Source organism: Dama dama, chromosome 24 (genome assembly GCF_033118175.1).
Source record: "Dama dama isolate Ldn47 chromosome 24, ASM3311817v1, whole genome shotgun sequence".
In the NCBI taxonomy this organism is placed as follows: Eukaryota; Metazoa; Chordata; class Mammalia; order Artiodactyla; family Cervidae; genus Dama; species Dama dama.
In genome coordinates, this window is record NC_083704.1 from 17,629,789 (window position 1) to 17,652,938 (window position 23,150).

Consider the following 23,150-nt stretch of genomic DNA (forward strand, 5'->3'; position numbering starts at 1 on the left):
AGGTGGGAGGCAGCTGGTAATGCCCAGCTGAAAGGGGGGCCACAGGAAGAGCTCTGGCTGGAGGGTTGCAAGTGGAGCCTGACAGGCTTCCTGGCACCCTCCTCTGACCCTCCACAATCTCTAAAGTGGGTGGGACTGGGGATCAGGTGGAAGCCTAAGTCAGAAACATCAGATTAGGGGTGCTTCTCAAGGTTACGAGTTAGGAGACCTGGTTTGAGTCCCTGCGTTGCTGCTGATTCATCCTACAATTTGAGGCAAGGGGTAGGCTCTCTTTGAGCCTCAGTTTCTCCGTCGTTAAAACTGAGGGGAGGTGGGGGAATGTCACTGAACAGAACTTTCCTGCCACTTTGATTATTCTAGGAGCCCCACATTACTGAATCACTTTGGTTATAGCAGAACGCTTTTCACTGCATCACCACAGCAGTAATTCATTGTTTTCACAAAGCAGGAGCACTGTCAATCAACGTGCTGGGCCAATCTAGCCCAGAGAGCAAATCTGGCATTCCAGGCAGCCCCAGGGGAAGTGAGCAGGCCATTTCTTGTGAGACACTCAGAAACGTGGAAGCAGTCTGGTGGCCTTGGAGGTTTCGCTCTGCTTTTTCAGCCCAGGGTCAGTATAGAATGAGGACAGGAGGCCTTGGTGAGCAAGGCACTCCTGCTCTGCGATTCTGAATGAAGGGAGTAGTTTCCCTTGGGATTCCGTGGGGGAGCTGACTGGGATTCTCTCACGAGACAGGACAGGAGGACTTCCTAGGAGCGAGATGGAGAGGACTCAGAGCACCGCCCAGAGTCACGGGCTGAAGACAAGTTAAAACTTGGCTCCTGACATCAGACAAGGGGCCCAGGGTTCTGGGCATGTTGTTGCAATAACCCAGTTCTCTGCTCAGGCTCCAGGACGGGAAGGTAGGGGAGGCTGAGGCAGACGCTGTATCCTCCTCCTGTGACTTCAGGCCCTCAGGGGTCTGTGGATCACCGCCCACCTCCCGCAGGGCACCTGAGAGCTGGGGCCTAGCGATCCTACCCCACTCTCATCAGTCCTGGATGATGAGACACAGAGAACGCTACCTCCCTCCTCACACCTTGGACTCACCTCCCAGCTCTGGGTTCTCAGTTGATGACCCTGCCTCTCACCACAGAGAAAACAGAAGCAATCAGAAGAGAAATTCTTGCTCTCATCATCGGCTCTATCAATCCACCCCCACTGCCACTGGGAATTCTGTCTTCCCTGCTCTTACGGCCAACACTCCCCCCAGATCCTGGGTTCCCGACCCCTCGGGGCCAGCTCAAGGGCCTTGCTCCTGCAGTTGGCCCCTTTCCACCATCACCGACTTGCCCTCTCTCCTGGATCGCTCCCATCAACCTGCACAGATGCTCCCTTCTTTAAGGGTCCTCCCTTCACCCATCCTCCCCTCTGATCACCATCTTACCTTGGGTCCTCTTTTAGAGTAAACCCCACAGACCAGATGGGTACACCTGCCCTCCTCCACTCTCTTCCCACCCTCCCTCGAGCCCTCTCTAATCAGGTGTGTGTCCCCCGTCTTGTCAAGGTCAAGGGCATCCACCATTTTTATGTTGTTGACTCCAACAGTGCATCTCGGGTCTCACAAACCTCCTTGTGGTTTCCTTCGAGTCACGTCCCCTCGTTGGCTTTCAGGACACTGCTCTCTCCTGGTTTTCCTCAGCCCTCCCCAGGGGTTCCCGCCAGTCTCTCTGCTCCATCCTCCTTCTTCCTGACTTCACGATGTTGGAGCGTCCCAGGGTACAGTCCCCAGGCGGCTTCCCTTCCCTGGCGACTCTCCCAGATGATCTCATCCAGTCTCCTGGCTTTAAATACCATCCGTATCCCGATGGCTTCTAAATTTATACCTCCGAGTGGACCTCTTTCCTGAACTCCAGGCTGGAAGATCCAGTTGCTGATTCGGTATCTCACCCTGGATGCTTTCATACTTAATATATTCCAGACTGGATATTCGAGTCTTCTCCTCCCTCCGTTCTCCAGGCCGACACATGGTCACACCAGCCACCCAGCTGCTCACGCCAAAAGCTGCCTCGAGGTCTCCTGTCAGCCCTACTTTCAAATACCCCCAGAATCTGACCATATCTCACACCTTCTCCACTGGGACCCTGGTCCCAGCCACCATCCTCTCTCTCCTGGCTACCAAAACAGCCCCTGCGCTTACCCTTCCCCAGAGTCCCACCCACAGAGCAGCCAGGCCACCTCCTCGAAGGTAAAGCAGAGTGCGCCCTGCCCTGCTTTCAACCCCCATCAGTGCTCATCACACTCGACTCTTTTCTCAGCCTGTAGGGTGAAGTCTGTCTCCCACAGCCCAGGGCTCTTGCCCTTGTTAGCTCAGCTCTGTCCAGGCCTAAATCGACACTGGACCCCGGGCGAGTAGTAGCCCCTCTCCGAGCCTCGGTTTCCCCACCTGTAAAAGGGTGGGCTGGAGTCAGCTGACCAGTAGTGTGCCTAGAAACGGGGGCTCTGCTGCCTGTTCCGACCGGCAGACAGAGAGCGCCCCATCATCAAGGTCCAGCTTCTCTCTTTCCCTCTGTCCTCCACTGTATGGCTGAGCTCAGAGCCGCTCACAGCCAAGGGCCAATAAAGACTTCATCATGAACAGGCGGATTTAGTCAATCTGAGAAACCTAGAAAGCAGCAGCGGAACTGCACCTCAGATACCGCCCAGTTCAACACCGCCCCTTCACCAGTGGGGAAAGCGAGGCTCTGAAGGGGCAGGGAGCATAACCCGCACCGGCTCTGCTGTGGCCAAGGTGTAGGGCCCAGCCCTGCACACACTGGGCTCTCCACTCACATCAGTCTTTCAGAAAGGGTTTGACGGCTAAGACCCTGACCATAGGTCCTGCATGAGAGGCCTGCCCTGGGCCCTCAACGCCGCGAGAACCCAGCATCCGTTGTCTGAGATATCCAGAGTAGCATGCCTCAACCCAACCCCTCAGCAAGAGGTCTCCTCCCAGGCAAGGAAGTGGGGCTTCAGCCGGTGGAGCAGCAGGCCTAGGGTCATGTCTGCTCATCTGTGAAATGGAGATAAGGGACCCCAATCCCGTCTACCTCTCTGGCTGGTGTGAGGACCCAGCGGATCATGTCGGTGACTAGGGGTCTCGCAATGTGCCAGACGTGGGGTCCGTGAGTGGAGATTGAAGCCACGCCAGGGTGTCTGGCATAAGCTCCTGGGGGTGTTTGGCCACTTCTCTGGGCTCCTTTGCTCTCTCTCCTGCAGTTTAAGTCACCTTGGAATCCAGGTCACTTTTCATAGTGGTCCAGAGATTTCAGGTTGTAACATTGGTTTCCCTTGATGGAAAGTGCAGAGGATGCGAAACCAGAATCTTAATGAAGCCCCCTTTGAGCACAAGGCTGCCATGGAGCCACAGGTGAGCCAGTGGCCCTGACCCCTAAGGAAGCCTGAGCTACTCTGAATCCGTCTCTCCCCACCAGGATGAGCCGAGGGCCTCCATGCCATCTCCCGCCTCCATAGCAGGAAAGTGGGTTGCTCTCTAGCCACCGGCAGAGCTGACGTGGCCTCAGCCTGGGGCCAGGAGGCGCCCATGCCCCTCAGCGTGGCCTCTCCCAGAACAGCACAGTGACAAGGTACTTACGCCATGATGATCACACTGAAGTCCAGCCAGTTCCACGGGTCCCGAAGGAAGGTGAACGCGTGCAGGCAGAAGCCTCGAGCCAGAATCTTGACCAGAGACTCAAAGGTGTAGATGGCAGTGAAGGTGTACCTGGGGAGGAGAGATCAGTGGGGAGGGTGAAGCCTGCAGGCCAGGTTGGCATGAGCCCTATGCATCTTCCCCCTCGCGAGGGCCCTCACACCAGGCTCTCTGCAAAGCCCCCACGGCAGAGCTGGAGTCGGGAGCTGGAGCTTTGTTCCAAAAACCTGGTCGGCTAATGCATCATCCCGTTTACTCAGCATCGTGCACAGGGCTCGCACGCTCCCATGTGAACTCTCTATCTTCTATCTCTCGGTTGTCTTGATGTAAGAAGACCCTCCACCTACCTCCTCCCCTCAGCCCTGGGGGTTGAGGTACCGCTGTGGCCACTGTAGGACTGTCAGGACACTCAGAGTCACAGCCCTGCACTTTTCTTTGTGGCTTCTCAGAGGATAGCCTGGTCTATCGTCAACCACCTACAGGTAGGTAGGTACAGGTGTCTACCTTGGGCTTTGAAAGGGGGTTGATGTTCTAACACCTGAGACTAGAAAAGGGCTATTCTCTGTGCTCGGGGCCAGCTGAGCAATCCCAAATGCTCAGATGCTGGGACTGCAGCCCACAGGGCCAGACGAGGAAAGGGTCACAGCCCTGCTGCTCCCCGGGTCTTAGCAGCTGGATGCAGAGTGCAGCATCAGTGATGCTGCTGGGTCCTGCATGAACAAGGCAAGCCGCCTAGGGAAGAGAGGCTTCCCCAGCCTTCTGCTGAGGGCCAAATGCACCAGGGGTATTGGGTCCTCCTAGAGCCCATAGGTCAGGTACTTTCATTTGGGAAGGAAGAGCTAGGCAGCTTTCTAAAACTGGTTATAGAAAGTAGGACTTAGAGAAAAAAGGCAGCAGAGTGTGGTACCGAGCTAGGGAGAGTCCGGGGCCTTTTGTGGTGCCCACAGCCCCCAGCTGCACAGTTTGAAGTGGTCACTTCTCCAGTTCTCTCTCATCTGTCAAATGGGCCCTGCAGCTGTGCCTGCCCTATGGGGTTGCCGTGAGGGTTACGGGACATGATGCATACAGTTCTAGGACAGTGCCTGGCGTGCACTAAGTGTTCATTCAATTATTAGTATCGTCTCTGTGCCTTCTCCAAAACCATCGGGTGGGTCAGGGAGAAAGCCCTCCTTTTGCCAACCCAGAGAGCTTCCTCTCCTGAAGCCACAAATCAAAGCACAAATTTGGCAGGACTGGAAGCAGCAAGAGAGGGAAGGGCTGGGCCAAGGGCGCCCCAGGTGGGTGACACCTGGGGCTCTGCTCAGGTGACCTTGAGGCCCAGAGTCTCGAATGGGAAAGGCAGAGGGGGCAGGGCCTGCTGGAGAGGCTCTGGGGATACTCACTCGACATATTTGGTCCAGGGTGGAGGGTCGTGCTGGGCCATGAACACGCAGTTGGTCAGGATGGTACACATGATGAGCATGCTGAAGAGCGTGGCGCAGTGTCAAGGAAAGTCGCCTGCAGGGGCCCACCACCAGCAGGCCCACCCCTGGGCTCCACACCACCAGGCCAAGGCTGCCAGGTCGACGAGACGAGGGCTCCCAGGAGACACACCGGGGCTCTGCCCAGTCCTTGCCAATCCCTCCCCTTTGGGGCCGGACACCTGCCCTGCTCCACAGCCTCTGACAGGGACCAGACCCTTGAGTTTGAGCTATTAGCAGAGTCCCTCGTAGGGCCCATCCCACAGGGATGGATGGAAGGAAGGAACCTCCCAGACCTCAGAGGTTTTTACCCATGGCCGCATGGGAGCTGTGTCTTCGGCCACATTGGAGGGAGACGAGCATTTATAAACGGCTGCTCGGAGGCCACTGTTTTGGGGAGAGGGAGGTCACGATGGCAGGGCTCTAAGTGCCCTCCTCCACTTCTACGGGAGTGGCCCAGGCTGACCTTTGAGTCAGGACTTCTGCCAAAACGTATATGCCCTGTCAGGACACAATGAGCTGGGGGAAGCAGGACACCACTTCTCTGGCCATTGCTTCTTTTGCACAGGCTCTTCACTCTTGGCCTCTGCTCCACCTAGCACCCTGCTCCTCTCCTTCAGGGAGCTCCCCGTCAGGGCGGTCTGCCCCGACTCCTTGCTTGTTGCACCCCCCGGGCACCAGGCACCCCTCTGTTAGCATGGCTGCCTCCCTGAATGACAGCGTCCCTCTGTTCCCACCACAAGGGGAGCTCTTTAAATGCCACGACTGTGTCTTGGGCATTTTTGGGGCCCTTGGCCTCGAACCGAACTGCTCCAGGCCTTGTCTGATCCATGACTCCTTGGCTCCAAGTCCCAGACGCTGCTTCAGACTGGATGAAGCTCTGACTGACCGCCATGGCCTCCCTCACTTCTACCAGAACTGCGGAGGAACACAGGTCAGACCCTGGGCCTCCTGTGGGCGGGGACACCCCTGAGGGTTCCGGCCCTGAACAAGGACACTCTGCTGCCCTCAGGAATCTTCTCCCGAGTCCGACTGGGGAAACTGGGCCTCCCGCCCCCTGCAGCTGCTCCCAGGGTCACCATCTTGCCTTGGCATCGGCCCGTGGGGCGATTTGCATGGATGCCCCAGGTGCTGCAGTGATTGAAGTCCGGGGCCTGCCTTTTCCCTCCCCATCACAGTTCCACCCTTTCGCATGGCCTGCCCAACCTCAGGCCCAATGCGGAGTCCAGTGCAGTCAGACTGGAGATGGGGCTGAGCTAGGGTTTTGATTTCTAGAGGGGGGCTGGCCCAGCTGGGGAGAGAGGTGGGATGTCTTCCACACCTCCAGTGCTCCTTCGAGAGAATCCAGGGAATCAGGCAATAGCATGTCAGATCCAGCCCCCAGTTTTATAGTGAATTCTCCAATTTCTCATCTGAGATGACAGGGGTCAGGTTTGGGGACCCTCACCCCTAGTCAAACCAGGGTTAAGTTCAGTTCATTTGTTCAGTCATGTCTGACTCTTTGCGACCCCATGGACTCTAGCACATCAGGCTTCCCTGTCCATCACCAACTCCCGGAGCTTGCTCAAACTCAGGTCCATCAAGTCAGTGATGCCATCCAACTGTCTCATCCTCTGTCATCATCTTCTCCTCCTGCCTTCAATCTTTCCCAGCATCAGGGTCTTTTCCAAGGAGTCAGTTCTTTGCATAAGGTACCCAAAGTATTGGAGTTTCAGCTTCAGCATCAGTCCTTCCAATGAATATTCAGGGCTGATTTCCTTTAGGATTGACTGGTTGGATCTCTTTGCAGTCCAAGGGACTCTCAAGAGTCTTCTCCAACACCACAGTCCAAAAGCATCAATTCTTTGGTGCTCAGCTTTCTTTATAGTCCAATTCTCACATCCATACATGACTACTGGAAAGTCATACGACTTCTGGAAAGCTGGTAGCTCAGCTCAGAGGCCGGGGCTGTAGGGAGCCCTGACTTCTCCCCAGCTAGGGGGCACCTCCCCAGACACTGGGGTCCCTCCCTCTGCCTGGGGGAAGGTCTTCACCACTGGGCCTAGCTCCTTCTCCAGCATTCAAGGGCAGGTTAGATAATCATCTCAATCGCCCGTCTCCCCTACACACACACACACACACACACACACATTCCTCACACCCCGGCTCCCTGCCAAGGCTTTCCTCACTGGGCAGGGAGTTAACAAGCCCCTTAACCAGCCTTTATTCATCCCCAAAGATTCATTGCTTAACTGTCTACTGAGGATCAGATGATTCCTGACATATGAAAGTAATGATGCTAACAGCAAGCATTTATTGAGCCCTTCTTAGGTGTCAGGCTCTGCTCTCTGCATCCATTGACTATTTCTCTTCTGCCAAGAATGCAGGAGGTGGAAACTTCTCCATTCTAGAGATGAGGAGACTGAGGCACAAAGAGGTTACCTTGAAGGATACTCTAGTAGGTAGAATAATGCCCCCCAGCAGAGAAAATCAAGTCCTAATCCCTGGATATAAACGCTCATGTAGATGGCAAAGGGGACTTTGCAGATGTGATTAAATTAAGGATCGGGAGATTATCCTGGATTATCTGGGTGGGCCCAATGTCATCACAGGGTCCTTATAAAAGAGAAAGAGGCAGGCGTCAGCATGATGTTCATGAGAAAGACTCCACCAGCTGTTGCTGACTTTGGAAATGGAAGGGGGCCAGAGCTGAGGATTTTCCGCAGCCCCTGGAAAACAGAAAAACCTAGAAAACGGATTCTGAGAACCTCCAGAAAGAACTGCGGCCCTGCAGATACCTTGTTTTTAGCTCAGTGAGATCTTTTTTGGACTTCTGACCTCCAGGACCATAAGATGACAAGTCTGCATTGTTTCAAGCTGCTAAGTCTCTGGTAATTTGTTGTAGCAGCCGCAGAAAATGACTGTGGGTCCGACCCTGGTCAATGGCAGAGCCCAGATCTGAGACCTGGCCGTCCTGATGCAGGCTCCACTCTGAACTCACCATCTGCTGCTGCCTCACCATCTCTACACGATGACAGCAAAGTCCCCTGGCCCCTTCCCTCACCTCCAGATTGAAGGGCCTGTGGGAGTCACATTGTTTCAGGCCCTCAGCTGCCAAGCGGGAGTGCTGTCCCACACTTGGACTCTGACACCTACACGGCACGATGGAAACCACGGGGTGAAGGGCTCTGTAAATTGTGCGCAGACAGCCATCCAGGAAGACGAACCGAATTCTTTGTCATTTTTAAGAACCCACCTCACATGAGCACATGGGCATGGCTCTGTGTGGGAGACAGGGAGACCTCCAAGCCATTGAACTGCTCCGAGATAGGAGATTATGAGAAATCAGACTTGTCTCTGGCAACGCTGAGCAGGGAGGCTTCCTGGAGGAGGCATTCACATAGGCCCTGGAGGCTGGTTAGGGTTCCTCCAGCAAACAGTCAGTCCAGCTGTTCCTGGGGAAGCTCAGGACTAGAGAGATGCCTGTCTGAGGAGCCACGCCTCTCCTCGCTGTGGTCATACCACTCACGGCTCTCATCAGAGTGGAGAAAAGGCGGCTTGGCAGAGAGCAGCAGTGTGGACAGGCTGCCTTGGACCAGAGGACTTGGCTGGACACAGACAGAGGTGAACTGCAGTCTAATATCAAGACCTAGGGAACAGCCAGAGCAGACAAGCCTTCTGAGCCCTGCCAGCCACGGCCTGCACTGCACAGGGGGAAAGGATAGGAATTTTGGCTTCTCCAGACACAGCAGTGAGTTGCTGTGAGTTGCCTGGACTCCAGTCTCTGCCACTTGACTGCTCAAAACCCTGCCTGGCTCTCCAGTTCTTGAGGACGGCCCTTCCATTGCTCTCAGTCATGTTCGGGGAGGTGTGTGTGTGTGATCTTTTCCTACGCAGACGGAGCCTCTGGTCCACGTGACTCTGCCCAGGCATCCCTGAGTTCCCACGGAGCCACCGCACAGCCAATCCCGGAGAAGTCAGGTGCGCTCCTGGCCAGGGCACAGCTGTTGGCACTGCCTGGCGGCTTCAGGCCGATGACGGAGCTGGTTTCATGCGTGGGCAATGGCAGAGGCCAGCTCTCCAGGGCTGAGCTGAGCCGAACATCTTCAATCCTGTCATGTCATTGTCCCTAAACACCCACTCCCAGCCTCATAATTAAAACGCCAGCAAGGACTGCCAGCCTGGGTTGTGGGGAATGCCTAAAACTGGGACTGCCTGTCTTCAGATGCTAAGGAGTCAAAAAACTCCCAATGAGAAGGGAATTAACAGTTGGCGTATTTTCATATATTTGTTCTATTAAATGAACACACCACACACACACACACACGGTTTGATTGCCCATTTGAATCTAGAAGAACGTGGGAGGATTTTGTGAACAGATCCTGTGCACCCAGGAAGGCAAAATGCTGCTCACCATGAACGTGCGACGTCTCTGAATGTGACTGCAGTGGAATTTGGAGTTCTGTTGGTTTCTTTTATTTAATCCTGGCAGGAACACATTCTGCAGGATTATAACAAAAATACATCGCGAAAAAAAGTTCTCCATGCCCATATTTACTTTTTAGGCAACTTCCCAGGGACGCACTGCGAGCGTGGAGCCCAGAGCAAAGCTGAACGGAGTTACGGTGCGCTTGCCAGCCTGTCACTGGGAATGCCTGGCTTGTCACAAGTGACAGGAATTTCTTTCTGGAGAGCAGGGCCTGTGTTCCTGCCCCCTTTCAAGTCAGTCTTTGTCCCTACTGCCCTTTCCAAAGGGCCTGGCACAAAACTTTGCACACTGGGGGCTGAGATGTTTGAATATCTTTAGAAATGTAAGCAGACAATTAGCTTCAGTTTTGCAACATGAAAAAGTTACTAGAGATCTGTGGCACGGCATGACTGCTCTGGACACTTAAGAATGGTTAAGATGGTCAATTTCATGTTATATGTTTTCTACCACACAAAGCGTGTGTGTGTGTGTGTGTGTGTGTGTGTGTGTGTGTGCACGTGCACTCAGTCACTTCAGTCCTGTCTGACTCTGTGACCCCATGGACTGCGGCCCACCAGGCTCTTCTGTCCATGAGAGTCTCCAGTCAAGAACACTGGAGTGGTTTGCCATCTCCTTCTCCAGGGGATTTTTCCAGTCCAGGGATCAATCCCACATCTCCTGTGTCTCTTGCCCTGAAGGCAGATTCCTTGCTGCTGAGCCACCAGGGACGCCGGCGCATGTGTGCGTATACATACGTATATTCTGTGTTGTGCTGAGTCACTCAGTCATGTCCGACTCTGTGACCCCATGGACTGTAGCCCATCAGGTTCCTATGTTCTTGGGGATTCTCCAGCCAAGAATACTGGAGTGGGTTACCATGCCCTCCGCCAGGGGATCTTCCCAACCCAGGACTGAACCCAGGTCCCGCACTGCAGGCGGATTCTTAACTCTCTGAGTCACCAGGGAAGCTCAAGAATACTGGAGTCGGTAGCCTATCCCTTCCCTAGGGGATCTTCCCAACCCAGGAATAGAACCAGGGACTTTGGCATTGCAGGTGGATTCTTTACCAGCTGAGCTACCAGGGAAGCCTATCTATATACAGTCATATCTATCTATCTATACAGAGAGAGAGAGGGGGGGAAATTTTGTAAATCTATCTATCTATACACAGAGAGAGAGGGGGAAATTTTGTAATTCAAGACCTGAAATCAGTATGCCTTAGAAATGCATGGTGACTGCTGATGGGCATGGGGCTCCTTTTTGGTGATAAAAATGTTTTGGAACTAGTGGTAATGGTTGCACAAACTTATGAATATACTGTACTGAATATACAGTGTACTGAACTGTACACTTTAAATGGTAAATTTTATGGTATGTGAATTTTATCTTGATTGAAAAATGCATGAAGAGCTTGTAGATTTGAGGCCTCACACTGGTGGTTCTGGTCTGGAAGGGGCTAGGAGTCTTCATTTTTAACAAACTTCCCTGGTGCCGCTCAGACTGACATTTAGAAGTGACTGCCTTTGAGCAGTGAGGGCACAAATCATAGTTGTTTATTGCTGCTGTGCCTGACCCTTTGCAACCCCGTGGACTGTAGCTCGCCAGGCTCCTCCGTCCATGGGCTTTCCCAAGCAAAAATACTGGAAGTGAGTTGCCACTTCCTTCTCCAGGGGATCTTCCTGACCCAGGGATTGAACCCCCATCTTCTGCACTGCAGATTCCTTACCAGTGAGCCACCAGGGAAGCTACAGATCACGGAAACTTTCCTAAAACACAGGTTCTGGGCCCGAGATTCAGCAGTTCCTGTGAGATCCCTGTGACGCTGCTGCTGCTGATCGTGTACCACACTTTGAGGGCAAGACCCAAGGACACAGGAGGGCTGCTCCCCAACCCCCCAACCCAGGCCCCTCGTCTCCCTCAGTGCCTCCCAAGCCCGCTAAGGGGCGCTTCCATCCCCAGGTAGCAGAGCATCAAGGAGCCGCTAAGAGCCCAGCGCGGGGCCTCCCAGCTGCTGAGCCGCTTCCCTGGGGCAGCTGCCCTGGGAGACGAGGCCTTCCTTGGAGCCCTCAGGGCCGGCCCTGCCGGGCGGAGCCAGCTCCTCACAGCCTCGGAGCCAGCACTTGGCGGACCCTCTGGCCAGGCTGGGGGCTGTGTTGTCCCTGCTGTCCCCCTGGCCCACCTGCCTCCCTGGCCTCAGACGCCCCATGGCGCAGCCTTGCAGGGACCCCGGGGCTGCAGGTGCATCCCCAGGGGCTGAGCTGACTGCTAGAGAGAGCTGGTTGGTTAGATACCTGGAGGAGAAGCCCCAGGCGGGAGCCAGAGCGCGCCTGCAGAGAGGCCACGCCCTTGCAGTGAGCCCGGAGAGAGGCTCAGCGCAAGACGGCTGGCGTTGCCTCCTACCGCACTGCTCTCACCAGGCTATGCCCACATGCCGCCGGCAGGAATGACAGCTCCTCGTGTGGTTGTCTAATCACTCTTGGGCAGGGGCTGGCGGGGGCGGGGCCGGGGGGGGGGGGCTGTAAAATTCCCAAGGGGGCAAGGACAGGGACTTATCCAGTTTGATAAGCACCCCAGAGTGCCAGGCAAAGTGTGTAGCACCTCCAGGGAGCTTGGGAACAGCTCAAAATTAAATCCAGAACCACCCATGCCTCACAAAGTAGGATGCAGCTGTGAGTAGTAGACTGCTCCATGGATATAGTCCCTCCCCACAGTGTCTGCCCACCCTGGAGACCACCCTGCTGATGCCATAGCCACGCCTAAATGGGGGGGAGGGGCGGCGTTCCCGGGATGTACATGTCTCAGGATCCCCAGGAAAAAGGCCAGAGCAAGCTGGAGGGGGCCAGAGAGCATCTGCCTGCAGAAAACAAACGGGCCCTAAGGCCCTCTGAGTGGCGCCTGGGTTTGGGATCAGCCTTGGGGCACAGGTGGGCAGGCCGCGGAGCCAGGAAGGAGTGCCTCTCATCCCTGCCTGGATAGGAAAGGCCCCCTGAGTAGTCAGCATTTGGTGACTCAGTTCCCCACTAGACCGCCATTTTCCCCAAGCCTCCTGCCCTGCCCAGAGGCCTTGGCCTTCCATCCAGAAGAGAAACGGAGAGGGGACTTTGGGGAGCTCCCTCAGGCCCGACCTGCCAACCCCACAACTAATCACACTGCTGAGCCCAGCGGCATTGATCAATTAACAGCCAAGCCAGCTGCAGCTAAAGTAAAGCTGCCCCGGCCCTCACGCTGAAACATAGGTGCCTCTGACTCCATAACCAGACACCCGCCCTCCCCAAGAGGCTCTGCGTGTGGGATCCCTTTTCTGAAGTCCAAAGAACAGCCATTTCCCTGTTCCATGCTCGGTCTGAATGGGACCCTTCTAGGACTCAAAGACCACTACCCATCCCTCATCACACCACAGCCCACCTATCGGTCTCCTCCACAGCGGGAAGCTTTTTCAGGCTGTGGTTTACATAATTTAATGCTAACCAGAGTTCTTTGAGATACTCTGAAACTGCAAACGTTTTGTCAACACCTAATCAAAAAGCAAGTGTTGCCTCCCTCGAAAGAGGCCCACGTGTGACTAAACCAGAGGCCTCCTGATTGGGAAGCAGTTTCTCCTTGGCTGAGCCCTGGTGACCTGCCGGAGGTCCCTGCCAGTGGGTGGGGAGGTGCAGGGCGTGGCAGGGTGGGGTGGGGTGCAATGCAAGGGGACATGGGGAGCCAAGACCAGAATCAGGGGACACTGCCCGGCCTCATTTCTTCTGGTTTCCTTGATAGCTCAGCTTCTAGGACGCTTCTCTCCTGAAGAGTCAGCCGAATCTCCCAAGCCTTCATGTGTCCACTATCCCCCAGGATCTTGTTAAAATGCAGATGCTGAATTGGTAGGTCTAGGGTGGGGTCTGAGAGACTGATGTCCAACCGGCTCCCAGGTGAGGACTGACCAGGAATCAACATCGCCCTCAGTCCTAAACGCCCTGTCCACCCTCTTTCCCCGGTGGGGCCCACACAGCAGGGATGGATCGCAAAGGATATGAATGAACCAAGATCTTCACAGCCGCTCTCCGGATGGGGTGGAAGGGGCTGAGGACATACAAGGCGTTGGTGGCACTGAACCGGAAGATGGTCTTGCCTTTGTTCAGGACGATGAAGGTCTGTGGACAGAGAGCCACTTTAGGTAGGGTGGCAGCCCTAGGTCCTTATGGAGAGGAGCTCTTGGGGGGCAGTTGGGGGCTCAGAGGCCTAGAAGTCTGGCAGAGGGGTAGGGTGAGAGGAAGAGGAGAGGGCCTGACAGAGGGGTGGGGGTACCGGCAGCTGGAAGGTAAGTGGATCCTCATACCTACGGCTGGGCTGGGACAAGATCAAGTTCAGGGGATTGTCAGGTTGGGTAGATTTAGTTTCGTTTCAATGAGAAGGGGCCTTTCATGATCCTAGCTGAGCTGTCATCATAGCAGAGGCCAGGACCCAGCTGATGTCCCCTGGTTCCCCTCTCCCTCTGACCCCTCTGTGCTTCCCCGCTGGGCCCACTGAAGACTGAGCGTGTGATGAGGGAGCTGGATCAGCAGGGACAACCAAAGAGGGACGAGGAAAATGCAGAACTCAGCCCAGGAGACAGAATCTTTCCTTGGGACCCTGTCTCCTGGAGTCCAGGCAGATGGCATCTCCAGCTGACACCAAAGGCCATGACCTGGAGTCTTCCTCACTAGGGTCATGTGTTGCCCAGGGTAAACTTCACGTTTCCGGAAGATTCTATCTACACAGCACAGTGAGGCATGGGAGTGGACAACGGGTGCTGGAGGCTGCACCATAGCACATGGAGTGGGCATCTGGGCCCAATGCCGTCTTTGAGGACAGTAGCCCATCCCCGCTGGCTAGAGCAGGAACTGCTGAGGTGGCAAGGCCTGGGGCTGGGCTTCTCCCAGGGCTGAGCTGGTGAGATAAGGTTCTATTTAATCTGGGCTAGGGAGACAAGCTGTCCAGAAAGATCGGGACTGAAAGTTCTGCTGTGGTACCTGCGTCACCCCATGGGGTTGCAGGCAGTGTGACCAGGCGTCAGCAAGGCAAGACAGGAGGTTAGAGACCAGAATCCTACCTGGGGCCACCGCTCAAGTGTCCCCAGTCACAGGGACAGGAGAGAGTCCCTGACTGCCCCCAGGCTCAGCTGCCACCAGCCCCCAAAGCCCAGCCCAGCTCTGGCCCACTCTCAGTTGGGTCCCTCTGCCATGACTCCAGGCTCGAACTCCAACTCCATCACTACTTTGATGCACCACTCAAACCATGACTTGTCCCAGCTGTGGCCTTAACCCCAGCCCTAACTCCAGCTCTGACCAACCAGGATCTAGGCCCTCCCACCTGACTAATCCCAATATAGCCACAGCCCTCACCTTCACCCAGCCTGAGTCACCTGAATTGGGGGGTGGGGAGTGAGACCAAATTCAAGGTCTCTTCTCCCACATGTGCACATAGCCTGGGTGGGCTTTACCTCCACCCATGCACACGTGTGTGCACACAGGGAGACAGTCGTGCATCACTCCCGCTCTCAGACCCGTGGTCTCCCGAATGCAGTCTCAGTGCAGAGTGACACCCCGTCAGACGCCTGGTAACACTGACCACAACACTCACAAACACCAGGTGCTGACGCTTGCCCTGGGAGCACCAACCTGTCTGCCCCCAGTGCTTCCTCAGTCCGGGGACGACTGCAGTGACGTGCGCAGGACCCATCTTCCTCGGCACCCAGCCTTCTGGGGAGAGGCCTCCACCAAATTGAAACCCACCTTCCCCTGGCCATGTAGCCCAAAGTGTGGGCAGCTAGGGTGGGATTCAGGCCTCTGCAGGAGCCCTGGGTGCCCACGGTCTGGCCAGGTACAGGCCTGGGCACACGGTCTTGAGAGGTGAGGCCAGGGCAGGGGCCCCAGATGGGGGAATTTATCTCCTGGGTAGAAATTCATGCTGGAGGAAGCTTGAGTTACCCCATCCACACGGACAAAGGGCTTCCCTGGTGGCTCTGATGGTAAAGAATCTGCCTGCAATGTGGGAAACCCAGGTTTAATCCCTGGGTCGGGAAGATCCCCTGGAGAAGGGAATGGCAATCCACTCCAGTATTCTTGCCTGGAGAATTCCATGAACAGAGGAGCCTGGTGGGCTACAGTCCACGGGGTCGGACATGACTGAGTAACCAAGACACACAAACAGTGGACCAAAGTCCCTTCCTCTTCCTACACTCTGAAGAGACAATGGCAGAGCCACCGGCTTCCCACTCCTCTCAGATTTCCCACAGTCCCATCACCAGCCCACAAGGCCCAGATGCTGCTGCTGCGGCCCCCAGCCTGAGCCGCGCTGGCACAGCCAATGCCCAGCAAATTCTCTGGGGCGGGGCGGCAGGGGCTACATGCTGTCCCTGGTTGGGGGAGGGATCCCATGCTGTGCTCTGAGGCCCAAACTCAACTCAGGACTGGACTCAGGGCCCGACTCCGACTGGCACACACACCACGGGATCAGGAGTCCTCCAGGGCTGGAAATCTGACCATGGACTAGTCCCTGAGTAGATACTCCACCAGGAGGCAAGATTTCCAGAGTGGTTGCCTGCTCTTTCCTTCATAGCACCGAACCATCTCAGGCTGCATAATTCTGGGCTTTTTTTCTGGAACTCCAAAGTTAAGGCGATTGGAATATAGATTACTAATGACTCACTTCCCCGAGGCCCAAAGGAGCCAGCCCCAAAGAGAGCCCCGTATGCAGGCGAGACCCTCTCCCTGTCTGCCTGGTTGACTGAGATGCTGCGGGGAGGCAGGGTCGGGGTGGGTGGCAGTCACCTTTTGAGTGCTATAGAAGGGGTCCAGGTCCTCCAGGGGCTCCCCAATGAGCTCTCGGGGTGGGTTGCCATAGAGATCCGGCAGCTTTTTGGAGGCCTGCAGGTCCAGCTGGGGCCGGGGAGCCTCCTCCTCGGGCAGCCCGTCGCGGCCCTCCTGCGAGGCGGCGGAGCTCCGGGCCTGCTTCTCCGCCATGCGCTTCTCGATGGCCGCCAGAGACTCCCGGGTGAACCTGCGGAAGCTGCTGGTGCCCCGAGGTAACAGGAAGTCTGCCATCTTCTCATCCTGCTTCTGGGGCACAGGCTGTCCTCACGCTGCCTGTAGGGAAGCTGAAAGACACACAGACATGGGGCTGATGCTGCACCCAGGGCCGGGGGGCACGGTGGTCAGACCTGGGGGGAGCGTCTGGGCCTGCTGGAGGCAAGGACCCGCATCCTTGCAGAGATGACGCCCCATCTCTCCACAGGCACACCCGGCAGATGCCGACCTGGGGAAACCCGGAATCCTCCGGGCTGCGGGGAATGCAAGGGGATCTGCAGGAGGGGCACTCGTCCCTTCCCCATCCCAAGGAGCAACTTTGAAAGCAAGTACACATGAGAAATTGGGTCACCAGTGACCCTTCATTCTACCCTATTCAATACAAAAGGAAACCCTCACACCAGTGGGTTCCCTGACCAAGCCCACTTTGACACGCTTCTCACAACTGGTGCACCCCAACACTCTGGGCTGAGGGGTACACTCCACGGGAAGGGGCAGGGAAGGGGCTGGTCATCTTTTCCTCCCAGATCTCTGGCAGGACTGGTCCTGAACAAATGAATGAGGGGATGAATGATGAATACGCAGGCGAAGGGCAGGCGCATTAGAAGGTACCCGGTGCTGCCCTTCCTAAGTTTGCCTCTTCTACAGGACACCCTGGGGCCCTGCGAGGGTGATTAGAAGCCTTCCGGGCCAGTGTACGAACTCTGGGCTTCTTTTCCGGGCAGCTCTGTGGCCTGAGTGGTGGGACCAGAGGGCGGGGGGCAGTTTGTCTGGTCTTCCCACCGTGTACCTGTGCGGGGGAGGGTGCCCAGACTTCACCTGGGGCACGGAGGTGCCAACATCTGGCAATGGCTGGGGCATCTGGATCTGCTGACCGAGGCCCAGGAAAGTCCTGCAGGTTTGGGGAAACAGCTGGGTAACAATTTGGCAGCTGCCATCCAGATGTTGGCAACCTGGCATACACAGCTGCCTCAGAGCCCACCCCCCCAGAGGATCTCAAGGAAATCCCTGAGGAAGACAGCCTTCCAGAGGTGGGAAATGCTGACGGAGCATCCCAGACTCCCCCACGCCTCCACTCACTCCCCTCCCCCTGAGTCTGAACAAACCCCGAGAGATAGCAGAGCCAGAAAACGGTGACCCCGCCTCCGCTAGGATGTCCAGCATGTGACGCCATCCGGGGAGAATGTGGCCCCCAGTGGCCTCAGATGACCCAGGACCTGGTGTGAACAGGCTCTGACTCTGACACCGAGGCTGGACAATGTGTGCCCGACCGCCCCACCAACACAGGATGTGGTCAGCCCAGCTCCCCAGGGGGACACCTCAGCCAATGGGAGGGGGAGGCCGCGTCGCCAATGACCACATCAAACCCAGGCAGGGCCGGGCACCTGTTGGAGGTCTCTGCCAGGACAAAATCCCTTTCCGTCAAAGATCGGCTTGGCCTTGATCTGACTCCTGACACACGTCACTGCTGACCCCAACGAGCGGCCGCCACCCTGACCCCTGCGCATACCCCGCCGAGGGCCGGGGCCCCATGCACCGTGAAGTAGGCGCCTGGCCAGGTGACAGGTAAACAGTGAGCAAACACAACACAGCCAGGTCTCAAAAGGGCGCCTCTGGTCCCGGGGGAGGCATGGCGTGGAATGTGTGAAGGGAAGCCAGAGGAGAGAGGTCCCAGGATACTGTCAGGACCATCTGTCCTTCAGCTACTTGCTCTTCTCTTTCCCTCCAGTAAAGTTAAAGGAACATCCTTGTTGAAAAGAGCAGGTGAAGGAGTAGGTCCCCCTTTAATCAAAGGCCATCCCTCTCTACCTCCATCTTTGCAAGCACAAAGACAGGCAACTGTATGTAACACTTATCACCAAACGTGAATGGTGATTTTTTTTCCCCTGGCTGGTGGGAATTTAGGTAATTTTAAACTTTCTTCCTCATGCTCTTCTTCAGTTCTTGAAATACTTATGATGATTCTGTGCTACTTTTACAAAAACAATAAACTCATTATTCTTTTTATTTTTTTTAAAAAAAGAAGCCAGCCTGGATGCCAGCAGCCCTTCCTTGCAGGGCAATCCTCTTCACTCTGAGCAATCCCTAGTCCTGTAAATCAGGAAACCTCCTCTCTTGCCTGGAATTATTTCCTAAAAATAGTGTTCTCTGTCTCACTGTATCCATCTGTGTCCACACGCCTGCAAGGTTTCTGGAGACACGTGGATGCCCATGGACCTATGGAGTCTTTACTGGCACATACCCGTGTATGTGTGTGTGTGTGCGTGCATGCAAGCTTGCACCTGCATATACATCTGTTCCAGTAAAAGTGTTTGTAAAATTTGTATTGAAATCAACTTTTCATACAGGTTGGTGTCCATATCCTAAGTGTACACACATGTGGATGAATTTCCACAAAGTGAACTCACCCAGTATCTAGCATCCAGGTCAGGAAATAAGTAATTTCCAGTTCCTCTGAAATAGGTAATTTCTAGTTCCCCTTCACTCCCCAACTGAATAACCATTCTGACTGCTAACAGTCAGGAGACCAGCTCTGTCTCTGTGTTCAGAGGCACCTAACAGACCTCTTGGAGTGATGGGGAAAAAATTCGGGGGAGGGGATTGCATCTCATTCTCAAATTAACCTCTACCTGAAACTAACATCTCCTTCCATTATGAATACAGGCAGCAAAATGGAAGGACCAGCATTACCAGTGACCAACAGAGATGCAGCTATTTCCCTGTCCATGACAGGGGCTGCAATATCTCAAATATCATTAATGCCATGGCCACTTTAAAACTGAGGCTTCCCAGGTGGTTCGGTGGTAAAGAATTCACCTGCAATGCAAGAGATGCGTGTTCGATTCCTGGGTCGGAAGATCCCCTGGAGGAGGGCATGGCAATCCACTCCAGTATTCTTGCTTGGGCAATCCCATGGACAGACAGCCTGGTTACAGTCCATGGGGTCGCAAAGAATCAGACATGACTGAGCAACTGAGCATGCACATGTATTCGAACCATTGTTAGATATCATCTAATAAAGTAACCACGAAGCCCCAACAACGGGGCCCTGGGTCCTGGGAAGGATCTTTCCCCAGCTGGCTTCCAGCAGGGAACCAAACCCCTGGAGCTTGGTGGTTTGTGAAACCAGATTCCAGAGGAAGTTCCCGGCTCCCCAGCAGCAGGGCAGCTTCAGGTTCCAAAGTAAACCTGCCAAGAGCGTGCTTTGTCTCTGGGTCCCCACAGGCGGCCCACTGTGGGCAGGTGGGATCCGTTTTCTCCCTTGTTCTCCGCTGCCTGCACCTGGCTCTGGCCCTGCCCTTCCCTCAGAAGCTCAGGGCCCACGCCCTGCTGAGCCTGAGGCTGAGCTGGCTGAGCCCTGGCTGCAAGCTTTCTGGTGACACCAGGGTAAGGAGACGTCAGGGTAGATCTGAGGACACCCCAGAATCCATACCCTTCTGGCATAGGTGCACAGGCCCTCAGCTTTGTGGGAAGAACCCACCTCTGGCTTGGGAAGTACAGGGGGCCTCTGTCTCTCACAACTCCATCATGTGGGGGAGCCGGTGCCAGATTTGATTCAAAGATTACACAAAGGTCGTACTCTTCTAGATGCCAGCATTTCATGACTTGCACCCTCACCCAGGACAGCCTCTCCATCTGCACCAACTTCTCCCCTGGCAACAGTCTCTCCACCTGTACTAGTCTCTCTGCCTGAACCAGTCTCTCCATTTTGAGATCACATCAGTCAATCCTAAAGGAAATCAATCCTGAATATTCATTGGAAGGACCGCAGCCGAAGCTCTAATACTTTGGTCACCCGATGCAAAGAGCCGACTCAACTGGAAAAGACCCTGACGCTGGGAAAGGCTGAAGGCAGGAGGAGCAGGGGATGACAGAGGATGAGACGGTTGGATGGCATCATCGACTCAATGGACATAAGTTTGAGCAAGCTCTGGGAGATGGTCAAGGACAGGGAGGCCTGCCATGCTGAAGTTCATGGGGTCTCAAAGAGGTGGACACGACTGAGCGACTAAACAATAACAACAACTCCGTTTACACCAGCTTCTCCATTTGTACCAAATTCTCCATCTGCACCAACATCTTCACCTGCTCCCTAGGCTGGGTCAACCTCTTCCAGTTGATCCCTCTTCCTGGGCCAGTTTCTGCTGTTCTGTCACTTAAGCTCTAAGGAGCCCTTACTCCACCCTGTTCCAAGTCCATCAGCGGATTACCACGTGCATCTCTCCCTAAGTTCTGCTGGCTCCTGAGAGTTCTTGGGGGTTCTCAAACCGGCTCCTTCTGACATCATTTCCTCGGACACTGGCCACAATCCCCTAGCTCCACCAAGCATCAGGCCTCCATTTCCACAGCCACTGCCCTGGGATGGGCTTCCTGGCTCCAACTGGGACTCGTCTGATCCCACTGCCACCGCCTCCTCCCTCTTTCCTTCCACCCGCCACGTGTGGCTCCCACCACTCCTTGGCTCAGACATTCCCAGCACTGCCGCTGGCCTGTGCGATGGTCTGAGCGTGAGTCACCGCAGGCTCCTCTCGCTGCCCCACCTCCTCCAGGAGGCCCTCTCTGACTGTCCCCACCCACACTGACCTCCCTCCTCTGGGCCAGGAGGCTGAGCCCGCATCCTGTCCTGGAGCCCTTTCTGGCCTCAACTGCCCTCTGACAGTCGGTGGAGCGAGTCCGGTCTCCCCAGGCGTGTTGGAAACCTCTTCTTAGGGCAAGGCTGGGTCCCTCCCTCCTCTGAGTCACTGGCCTGTAGGTACAGGAATTCACATCGGGGAGGAGATGCTGTAGGGGGCGAGTACTGACTGTTCACACCAGAAGCGGGACCTCCCTAGACGGTCTCATCCTTCTACACCTCCTGAAAGGTTTCCTGGATGCACGGGGCACACAGCTGGTGCTCAGTCAATGGTGGTTATGATGCCAGGACATGGGACACGACAGCCTGGCAGCCCGCAGTGCAGCCGCGTGCGGCTGTATCGGGGGTGGAGGGACACGCAGACATGCAGGGTGTCAGCACTGAAATTCCTGCATCCCCAGATGCCCCTCAGTCCTGGGAAAATTCGGCCAGCTGGCCGTTCCCTGGGGTGAGGAGGGACCCGACTCCAGCCTAACCCCTCCTTGCAGCCCTTCCTGCCCACTCTCCCCCGCAATCCTGAAGGCAGTTCCTGAGTCACGTCTGGCGTTTCGGTCGCCTTGGAATCGAAGCCTCTGGAACACAACAGGCAAAGAGTATCCTTTGCCATGTAAATTTATGCAAAGCGCTCTGTGGAAGTGGTTCCCCGGCTTCCTAGAAAATCTCCGCTGGCTTCCTTGGCTCTGGGTGCCTCCTTCCTGCCCTGCAGCCCAGGTGACCTCAGGCCGGAGCACCCATCGCCCTGGGCACTAGTTTCACCCCTGACCTATGCCTGCCCCTCAGTCCCGGGGGCCCAGCGAGCTCAGGAGGTAGGAGCTCACTCCTAGGCAGAGGTAGGGGTACCAGGAGCCATTTCATTTCTTCCTTGAGGAGAATCTGTTGAACTAATCAATACCTCAACACAGACTCATTTTATTAACTGAATGACTCAGTGAACATTTAATCGGCACCCACTGTACAAATGACTTCTTAGAATACCCTTCTTCCTCAGGTGATGGATTCCAAATCAACAGGTGCAATGATGAGAAAGGGAGAAGAGTCACCAGCTGGTGACTACCCACTGTGGTAGCTTGTAAGGATATTTCCACTGGGTGTTGTTGAGACTGGCATGAGGAAATGCCCTGCGCCAGAGAACCCAGCCTTGCATCCAGGTCTGTTGCCTCTCTCTGAAAGACTTCCAAGTCCAATGCGGGACAGTAGCAAAGTCAGGGCTGTGGCTTGGAAGCAAGACTGCCCGTGTGAACCTGGGTCCTGGCCACTTGTATGTTCTTGGGCAAGTTCTTGGGCAACCATCAATTGATGGTTCTCTACCTCACTTTTCCCATAGGTAAAGTGGGGTTAATAACAGTACCTATTTCACGGGGCCATTCTGAGGCATAAGTATATTAATATTTGCACATGCTCAGCCCACAGAAAGTGTTCAGTGAGTGTCATTTGCTATAATCATTGTGGTTATTGTTGCCATTCTTTTTTCTCCCAAGAAGCCAAGCTCAGAAGACCCTTCTCTGAAAAACCTTCTTGTGGCCCACACCTGTCCTCCCTGCCTGGCTGGACCCTCCCTTCCCTGTGTTCCTGGCATACTGCATTCCCATACTTGGCTTCATCACAGGGTGGAATAATTTGCTTCCACATCTGCCTCTCCCTCTCCCAAAGTACAGTCTGGCCCCCAAGAGGAGCCTATAAGGGCCTGGTGAATGACGGATTGGATGCGTGAATGAATAAGTGCCAGAGTAACCTTCCTATTGCCCAGTCACTCACCACACCGTACCCTGGACAATGTTACCCACCTCATTCTTTCTGGACCTCAGTTTCCCCAGCCATAGGCTGAGGTGGGTCATCCCAGCAGCGTCACCTGCTCATTACCTTCCTGGGAGTAATTTCACACTTAAAACACTC

At 55.3% G+C, this 23,150-nt stretch overlaps 1 protein-coding gene across 3 annotated transcripts in view; it reads right to left on the reverse strand.

Moving 5' to 3' along the window:
- Window positions 1–16,645, reverse strand: part of SCN5A (sodium voltage-gated channel alpha subunit 5) — an 83,542-nt gene extending 66,897 nt beyond the window's left edge. For 2 of the 3 annotated variants that reach the window (XM_061129122.1, XM_061129121.1), the window contains exons 1-4: window positions 16,370–16,645; window positions 13,593–13,711; window positions 5,054–5,143; window positions 3,615–3,743 (exon numbers count right to left, since the gene is read on the reverse strand). In XM_061129122.1, coding sequence (XP_060985105.1) covers window positions 3,615–3,743; window positions 5,054–5,143; window positions 13,593–13,711; window positions 16,370–16,642 — 611 coding nt within the window. In that variant the 5' untranslated portion in view covers window positions 16,643–16,645. Of the gene's footprint in view, window positions 1–3,614; window positions 3,744–5,053; window positions 5,144–13,592; window positions 13,712–16,369 lie in introns of those variants that run through there. The other variant, XM_061129123.1, reaches the window with a different exon arrangement.
- Window positions 16,646–23,150: the final 6,505 nt, after the last annotated feature.